At 39.9% G+C, this 10,181-nt stretch overlaps 1 protein-coding gene across 1 annotated transcript; it reads right to left on the bottom strand.

Moving 5' to 3' along the window:
* Nucleotides 1–2,265: 2,265 nt before the first annotated feature.
* On the bottom strand, nt 2,266–8,256 carry LOC147636703 (uncharacterized). The gene is made up of 6 exons (XM_086800951.1): nt 8,006–8,256; nt 7,116–7,923; nt 6,839–7,038; nt 6,478–6,746; nt 6,270–6,385; nt 2,266–2,451 (listed from the first exon to the last, which is right to left on the bottom strand). The coding sequence occupies exons 1-6, from the start codon at nt 8,254–8,256 to the stop codon at nt 2,266–2,268; spliced, it is 1,830 nt and encodes a 609-aa protein (XP_086657077.1).
* Between the last annotated feature and the right edge of the window lie 1,925 nt (nt 8,257–10,181).

Raw genomic sequence — 10,181 nt, 5'->3', positions numbered from 1 at the left:
TGGAAATTTTAGGGATACATGGTGGTTTCCACATTAGCCATAGAGATCCATTGCCTTGCCTAGACAGGCAAACCACCCAAAATCTGGCTCTCCTTCAAACATAGTAAATATCTTTTGAAAAAACAATACACAATTAGGTTGCATGAAAAACTTGTCCAAAACACAACTAATATACAAAGCCATGCAAAGCGGGCTCCAAAAGGAGAGGCTAGGTTGTATGTACCTGAACACTAGACAATGTGTAGCCATGGTTCCAAAAGGAGAGGCTAGGTTGTATGTACCTGAACACTAGACAATGTGTAGCCATCTGTACTTGAACACTAGGTTGTATGTACCTGAACACTAGACAATGTGTAGCCATCTGTACTTGAACACACTAGGTTGTATGTACCTGAACACTAGACAATGTGTAGCCATTTGTACCTGAACACTAGACAATGTGTAGCCATCTGTACTTGAACACACTAGGTTGTATGTACCTGAACACTAGACAATGTGTAGGCATCTGTACCATATCCACTTTCTTCAGAGTTTGCACCTCTTTGTCTCTTGAACTAACCTCAGTCTTTCTCATGATGGAAACATGTATCTCTGTTCTTCTATCTTCACTTGCTCATAGTAACCTTGGAGTATATAATCAGATGGCAACACAATGCTCTCCGAGATGGACATATAGTCTACTAAAATCTCTAGAGAACATTTCTAGATTTTGTCCAGAACAAGTTCTCTTGGGATCCACCTGAAGGACAGCACGCCAAAACACATCAAACTAATATGCAACAATAAATCATGAAAAGAAGCCACATGTAATCTTCCAATGAAGTTGGAAGATTACAGTTTGTACTCATGGTCATCCTTGAGAAGAGAAAGTCTTACATAGCTTTTGTAGTCTTGTTCTCTTCAAAAATTGAAAGCCATCGCAACTTCACATCCATGCTAATATCCCACAAAGATAGTATATTAAGCTTCTCCAACGATACAAAACTATCCTCACTCCATTTCAAAGAGAGTACTACCTCCTTCCATTCATTACCCAACTTTGGATCCAAAATATTCAAGATTCAAGTCATGCATAGAAAGGTCGAAGCCAAAGAATGCACCCAAAATATACCTTGCCTATGCTGTTTGAGAACTTTCGAGTGAGGTTTTCACTTTCTTTCTTCTCCAACTTAGCAAACTCCTCATTGGAAACTTGACCTTTGAAAGGACCAAGCCTCTTCTCCAATGCATTTTGATATTTCACTTACATAGACCACACATGCACACTCAAAAAAAGAACAACACAATCCATACACTAGATATCCAACATGCACATGGAAACTTACATTATACACAAGCTTTCCAAGGTATCCCCGTTTCAAGGGGAACCATGGTTCTACTCCCTTTGTGTTTCTTCAATGGATGGCATCTTTTGTCTTCACATCCAAATTCAGAAGCTCTCTCATATAATCCTGAGAGTTAGCTGAGAAAATATTTTGCAGTGTTGAAAATCTCGTCTCTGAGGGAGGGCACAACATTGGCATGCGCCAAGAGACTACACAATAAAAACAAAATGAGAAGGTAAAATTTCGACAAGCATCCCAAAAATAGACGACACTCTCAAAATATTCATTCTTTGAAGTCCCGTCAATAATGTAATCTCACTGACCTTCCTAGGATCAATGATTGTGAAAAATGTTCTCACATGCCGACTCGTGTGAGAGAACTTCTCTGTTATAATTGATGACCATGCCACCATCATGTGATTTCCCTCCGACATAAAACATGTGTCTTGATAAGATTTTTAGCCTGTTGTTATGCACGATGTCATTTTCAAACTCTGTATAGCCCTCCAATGCTCATCCCAACTCTCCTCAATGTCATCAGTGACCATGCTCTCCTCCCCATGTGATATACACAAGGGCACTATAAAAACCCCCTTCTCCTCCATGGAACCCTCATGTTGAAATGCTGCCTTAAGAGAAGAAACATCATCTCGTAGTCCACGAACTTTGGCATGTGGAATCAAGTGACATAATGGGATAGGTGGGTAGACAATAGAGCTCATAATCTTTGTCCTCCTTATGATTTCCTCACCACGAGTCATGGTGATGTCCCCTTCCCCACTGGCACATGGATCATTCTCAAAGGTGGATACATATGGCACAATTTGTAAGAAAGCCTCCATTGCAATTTGTGTCTCATCAACTTTCTCTTTCCCCTCGGCTTCATCCATCCCACTCCCATGTCCATCGGCCTCATTCAACTCAGCAAATTGATGGAAGACTAACTTTCTCCACAGTTTCTTTGTTGTGTTCCTTGGCCAAAACCCAATTTCTTTTTCTTCTTGTTGTTTGTGTTTGTTTCCCCATGCTCTTTGATGAGTCCATAGTTTTTATCTCCATCCTGTGAGTGAACACAAAACAAAAATACCAAACAATCATGCACGGAGAACATGTATCCCACCAGCTCCTACATAAAAAACATAACATAACATCAAGCTGTTCCATATGAACTTGATAGAGGCTTCATACATAACAAAAAATCATTACAAAACATGGTTGTCGATAATAGCAAGAGGACCACCATGCCAATGTCCATGGGAACAAAAGACAACTACCATTAGTTATTTATCCATTGCCTATTTCATTCTCCTTCCTTCAATCATGCTATGTACATTGACACATAAATACATGAACACACATAACATATAAAAATTTAAGATAGTCATGCGCTTCCTCAGCAAATCCATGCTCAACATATCCTGCAGTTAGTGTGTTCCAAGAGACTACATCATCTCGAGTCATCTACTTATCAACGCTCAACATACCCAAGACACGTGCACTCCAAGACACGACATCTCAAATGGATAGCTCAAATACTTCATGCGCTTCTACAATTAAACCACATTTGGCATACATATTGTTAAAACCCTAAGATCTCTCTAGATAATTGTTATGCATAAACATGCATAAATCATGCATAAACGCATCCACTCGACCACCCGCGAGCCCAAGGGATGCACACATGAATTATAATGAAGTACATCATACCTTTACCTTGATATGTCCCATACCATGAAGAGGTATAACTCCAATCCAGCAAAATGTAGCTATAGTGTGACATGGTAGGTAAGTAGTTATGATCCTCTACACAAGAGAACATAACATAACCTAGCCTCAAGATAACATCAAGAGACCATAGCCTAAGCCCCCCTTGAGTGTGCCCCATGCCCCTATTATATAGGAGGGCCCTCAAGTGACTCTTGACTCTCCATCTCCCATGTGTGACGACCCTTGGATGCCTGGCCCTAACCTTAACCCTTAAGGTTAGTCCTAACCCATGCTCCACTAGAGCTTGTTCCCACATGCTCCCATGCTCACAAGCCTAATGTGGGTTAGCCTCCTAGTATACGCACACATAATGTGCATATAACATACTTTCCCTCTCTCAAAACATTGCACTCTTGCAATGAGAAGAAGGAGAACTATGTTGAACAATCTCAACCGACTCCCAAGTCAAATCCTCTATTTCCCTATCTTTCCACCTAATTTTAACCTCAGGGATTAGTCAAATACAAAGTTTTCTTTCCCTAAATTCAAGTACCTTATCAGGTTCATATGGAACATAGGATAATTCATATGGAACATAGGATAATTCTTCAACTTCAATGAGTTCTTGAGGAGTAACTATGTTATCCTCACCTCCCAATTTTCCTTTCATCAAGATTCTATTGATATAAAAGACTGGATGAACTCTAACATGTGGAGGTAGTTTAAGTTCATACGCAACCATGCAAATCCGATATGTATAAATCAAAATGGACCACAATATCTAGGAGATAAATTCAAGCATTTTCCTTTTGACAAAGTCTGAAAATCTTTAGGAACTTTTAAATAAACCAACGCTCCTGGTTCAAAAGACCAAATTGAGCATCCTCTATTAGCATAGAACCGTGCCCTATCGTGAGCACTCCTGATAGAATCTCGAGCTTTGGCCAGCATTTCTTGCATATCATGCAAGAAATCCCTCGATGCATCAAGCTCGATGTCCTTTAAGATCAACATCACAATAGGTGCCCTGGGTTGATACTACCCATATATAAGCATGAACGGACTAAAACCAATAGCCGTAAGTTTAAAACTACTATAGGCAAATTCCATCATTGGAAGATTTTTTCCCGATTTGATGCTTTTCCAGAGACATATGCACGAAGCATATCCTCTACAATTTGATTCATATGCTCTGTTTGCCCATCAGACTCTGCGGATGATCAAAGGAATTCATACTTAGTTTCCTCATTGTAAACCAGTCAGAATAAAGTAAGAAAACATGGCATTATAACAGCAGAAACTAGGTATCCATCGGTGGCCCGATGTACCCCACATCTACTCATGGAATTATCGGTGTCCCGAGTTACCCATATCAACATAGAGAGTCATCAATGTCTCGATGAGTCATATATGTCCATCCGTAAACCATGAGGTTAACTGTATAAATCACCTAAAGTATGGAACTAGAGAAAGAAATGCCAACAAAGGAAAAATCCAAATTTTCTTAGTCCGAACACAACAAGATAAGCTCATTGAACTCTAAAGAAAGAGATTTCAACAAGTGAAAATGTCGACGAGATTACACTCATCAATACATGCAGGCTATAGATAAAAGAAGTTTATCTAGAAAATGCCCACACAATAACTTTAAATGAATTCAAAAAATGAGATTGTCTTTGAATGTTGAGGTCAACATGCTAAGAGATGTAAGCAAAGCAACAATCTTGAGCCCAAATTATCCCATAAGATAATATATGTGAGGGATCTCTAACGTCCTATACCACCATGATACCACCCATACATACCTTACCAATTTGGAACTCCCTAGTATGCCGTCTAGGAAATATGAATAAAAATCCTTTATAAAAGAGATAAGATGGCCTTATCCCAAACTTTCACATACTAAAACTTGTCTCTATATACCTGAGACTACATCAAGGAATAACTCTTTTTGAGTACATCATTAGAAAAGAATTTTGAATTATTGGTGCCTTTCTAATGATAACTACCCAATAAACTCAACAAAGTTAGGGTATAAAAATAACAATTCACCTAGATATATATGCAACTAGGTATCTAAGTTGGAATATGTACAAAAGTAGAAGGAACGTATTCCAGAATTACGTGCAAAAAAGAAGGCAAATGCTACCTTCAAAGCACATGATATTATCCAAAAGATCAAAAGATCCTTATAAAACCATGGATAAAAGCATAAAAGCTCCTCGAATCCATAAAAACCATAGTTGATAATCAATGCATGCCATCTAATGGACATTAATCATGCCAAAAGAAGCATTAAAATTGGTGGCCAACTCATCAATCGCTATATGAACGTGGTGTCGTTAAAACAAAACTCCAAAGTAAGCAAGTGAAACACGTGTGTAGCACTCATTAAAAAACCCCTAGACACAAGTGATCTAGGCAGAACCTGATGAGTCCAAATAATTTAAGTTGAAAAACATCAAATAAAATCCACCAAAACAAACAGATCAATTAACCCATGATAGAATTTATCTTAGGCTTAAGAAATTAAGCATAGACCACACTTAAATAAGTGCAAAATAAATTATCATGGAAAAGTGTCAAAGGTGAAACACACTTTGAACGCAAATTATAGCCATCAAAAGTATGAAACATGTCCAAAAAGAATGGCTAAACAATGGCAAAAAATCATGAAGACATCATTTAGAATAGATCCAAACAGAAACATCTACTAATATGAGGTATAACTGTATTAATAATATGCAAATAACCCACATCTATCTAATGTCAGCACCTAAAAATGTACTTCAACATTAAATAACCCTCTAAAATATTAAATTCTTGAGAAAAAAAATTATGTTTTTTTTCCTAATTTTCCCTAATTTAATAGGGCCTCAAAATACGATAATTTTGAATTCCACCAAACCTATCTTATGGCATTCCAAACCTATATTTTTCCAGAAATTTTTTAGCAATTTAATTTGCCAAAATACCATTGATATTTTATAAATACCAAATTTTTAGTATTTCTAAAAACAATGTCTAGAAAATTCCTAATTTCTCTTGACAATCCCATCGTTCACGAAATTTCCAATTCTGCCCAACAATTCTCAAATCCAATGAAAATTTATAATTTTAATGGATTTTTAAAATATTTGGGTCAAATCCCCCTTCCTTCACAACTTGTATGTACCAATAATGAGGTACACAAGCTGTGGTTAGCTTGTAAAGAAGCCAATCCACTCGACGCCCCACCATTTTCTTAGAAGATCTTAGAAATCTGTACTTCAAAACTCCATGGTACGCCTCGATTGCACCATTCGTGTCTTGATTGGAATGTGGCAATGTCCTTGTCGCACGCACCCACATGTCTAACATGATGAATACTTGTAAGCATATATGACCATAAGAGAACATAACACATTGGGAACACATTGAAGCAAGAAAAATAGATCATAGTCACCTATTTTAGGCTGCCACTGCATTTCAAAGTAGTGGAGGAACTCCTTCTCACTTTGAAAATCTTCCTTGAACTTGCATATCATTTCCCTAGCTTCATCCTTGGTGAGCTCATATGAAGACGAGGACCCTCCCCGCATATTCATGATGTTACCAAGCATCCGAAACATGGCCGCACGTGTTGGCCAATCTTTCACCTTTCGAATGAGGTGTTTTAGCCAACACCTACGTACATGCCATAAGCACAAGTACACCGGCAAATTGAAAACGACCCTGAGAGTACAAATCCAAGTATTGAGGGTACAAATCCAAGCAATGGTCATAAAGCATTGTCCAAGCACCATGCATTATGTTAGGAAAATTACCTCAGTGCATCAATTTCCCTCTCCGCATCATCCACCATGAAAGCATTTGGCTGCCACGATTTATGGTGATCAAGCATGCGATCTCGAAACTTTGTCAACCAATATCGCACAGCCTCAAAGGTGGCACTTGAGGCAAGAACCCACGCAATTGGGATGCCATTGCGATGTGTGTCAAATACGAGAATTGTATACAAATGGAACTACATCATTTTAGGTATAGTAAGTACAAGTACCTTGACTTGAACACGGCAGAAAACAGACAAGAATTGAAGCATACCTTGTACTTGTTCGTTCCAAATGTGGAGTCCATAGCCAACAAATTTCCATTTCCGAACTTGTCACAAATCTCTCTTTGCCATGGGGTTTGGATCCCTAAAAAGAATTCCTTCTGTACTTGAAGATTTTGCTCCTGGTAAACAAATATCATATCCGCATTTTGTGTACACCATCGCCTTGTACTCTCTGCATCATCATCATGTAGTTGATATGTCTCCATAGCATGTTTCCTTTCAATATTGAGTATATCTTGGAGCAATAAGTAGTCATCCCTCACCATTGGACATTTTGGGCTCTTTGCTTTGTCGTATATGCAAACTTTGAATGTGTGCATCGAAAACTTGTTGTGGGTAAAGCCCTTGAACAACAAGTTAGAAACCCAAACTTTTTTTTCCAATGAAATCCATGGAGAGAGGAGAAGAAGGGTGTTTCCCTCATTCCTACAAGGCTCCCCATGGCAGATGATATCTTCTTTATTTGTGTGAAAAGGATTAATATAAGATATAACTGCGATGCTAGGATCCAAGTATAGACGATTCACCATGAAATGGCATTGACACCCTCGAATGCGCTGTCCTGCTGCCTTGGGTGGCCGCCTTGGCTTAGTCTCTTTCTTGATCAAATTGGCATTTAATTTGGTGGAGGCTTTTACGCTGTCTTCATTGATGGTAGGACAACCATGTAACTCCCCATCGTCAAGCTCATTTTCATGCACATTACTCTTGCACTCTACATCTTTTCCACCCGATTGTTCATGCACATGGCATACACGTTTGGAAGCACAACGTGTCCCAAAAGCACACCAATATCTATTGGCAATGATAATTGGGTATAAGTCTAAAGCCTTGCATGCTAATCATTTAAATAAGGTAATGGAAAATAAACACTTACATGGTGCTCTCAAGCCATGAATCCTTGAATGGCCGTACTAGCAAGCCTGGTGTGCGATGATGGTGGGAGTACCTCGTAAACGTTGTAGGGAAGTCAGGATTTTGTGCTTCTCTGTTCACAAACTCGCCTACATGATCCCATGGAATACGAGCTTCTCTTTGCACTTTGTACTTCGACCTTTCATTGTGTACCAGTCTCCATTGTATTCCGGAGACATCAAAAAGACCATGCGTGGGAACAGGGGTGCCCATCAATTGTTGCTAAATGAGCTAAAATGTCTCGCAGTTCCTGCTCTTCTGCACAAAACCACCACCTTCAGAATTATCGACTAAAGACATCAAAGCACAAGACATTAAAGGTATAAGCTAAACAAGCTGTTAATGATCTTAAGTACAATATCTACAATGTAATGTTCTCATCATACAAGTGCACAAAATCGAATGCTGCTCTAGGGCTTCCTTTGTTGACGGCTCGCAAATGTGCGAGGTCTGTGTTTGCTTGCGCTGGAGATGCTTGCTGCAGAGAGCATGGGGTTAGCCCTCTTCAAACGCCCTCCCCTTGGTGGTTTGCCGTGTTTTCAAGAAAAAAAGCAAGCGTGTGACCAACAAACCGGTGAGTGAATCGCTGCTCCCTGCTGCAGGCCATTTCGATGATCAGTGCCTCGACTTCAGCTGCAATCTGCACAGCAGAACTCGAGTTAATTGCTCTATCACCGCGCTCTGGACAATCCTGACTGTCTTTCAGGTTAGCGCTAACAATCGAGTTAGGTTTTAATTAATGATTAACGTGCAGGCTACGTTAAAATTAAGCCCGCTTATTTCACAAATAACAGTGCCATGGACTAATTATATGCAGCTTCTTTCTGGTTGCAGAATCATTTTGCCATCTGCAAAGCTCCATGTACCTCAAAGCAGCCCAGCAGCTTCTCAACGACCTTTGCAAGGTGGAGCGCAACAGCGTAGGAGCTGAAAGCAGCTCTCCACGCAACCTAGTGTACAACAATCAGGCCCCGGGAGCTGCTTTAGCAGGTGGCATGGTAAACACCATGATCAGCAATGCTAATCATGACAGTAGTTTAATTAACAGGGCCCCGGTGAGTTTGCTTCCGAATCGCAGCGTGGCTGGAAAAAACCTCCACGCTGGCAACCACCCCGATATCTAACTACAGCCCCTTCTTAAGTAAAAAGAAGAGAAGTTGTGAGTTCAACAACACCAAGGGAAGAAGGCTGGAAGTAAAAATAAGAGAAGTTGTGAGTTCAACAACACCAAGGGAAGAAGGCACAACCAAGCAAGGCTAAGTGGAGGTGATGCTTTACAAGGAGGGCATGTAGGAGCTTTATCGAGCATAGAAAGCACTCGAAAAAGACGGCCAAAAGTGGAAGGTAGCAAATCTCTGTAATCAGCAGAGGCAACGATTAGCTCTGTGCTGTTGTTGGAAGCAAAAAGCCTGCATAGATCACAAGACAAATACAAAGGAGAGACGGTCGAGCAGAACCGTGAGTAGTAGCAATAGAAAACAGCAGGTGGCAGGCGCCGAGTAGAGCAAGCAGCTGTCATCATTACGCCAGTAGACAGTCTGTTAACACAACGACGTGAGCTCTAAAACAGAGACAGACATGTGAAGCACCATGACTCCGTGAGAACTGTCGTGGTTCAGCAGGCAGCCGCCACCGTCAGCAGAGAGACAACTCCCAAGGGCGACAAGAAGCAGAATCAGCTGGCGGCAGCTACTGTCAAGTTCGCAGACACAGACACACGATAAAGTTTTTTATAATAATAAAAAAACATAATAAACTAAGACATTTCATGGTGTAAAAGAGCTTCCCTTAGGAGGCTGTTCACATGGGCAATCAAAAATCATCAAGAAAGGCATTATATGAACCATTATAGGCATCCCATACCAAAATAAAGCATTTGCAAAAACCTTCACAAAGCATTATATCAACCATTATAGGCATCCTCATACCAAAATAAAGCATTTGCAAAAACCTTCACAAAGCATCAATCAAACCAATGTTCAAGCGGGTCAAAGGAGCCAACAACGGTGAAGAAGAAATTGACTATGGCATCATGTCCTTTCTCGACAGTGGCATCGGCATTGACAAAATATTCAAATCAAGGGGGAGTAATCTTCCCAAAAAATATTTGTAAAGCAGCCAAATGAGTAGGCCATAAA

This window comes from Cibotium barometz, chromosome 7, assembly GCF_041138505.1.
Source record: "Cibotium barometz isolate CiBa-2024 chromosome 7, ASM4113850v1, whole genome shotgun sequence".
Taxonomy (NCBI): domain Eukaryota; kingdom Viridiplantae; phylum Streptophyta; class Polypodiopsida; order Cyatheales; family Cibotiaceae; genus Cibotium; species Cibotium barometz.
Note: the sequence above shows the minus strand (reverse complement) of the source record. Positions and strands in the feature narration are given on the sequence as shown.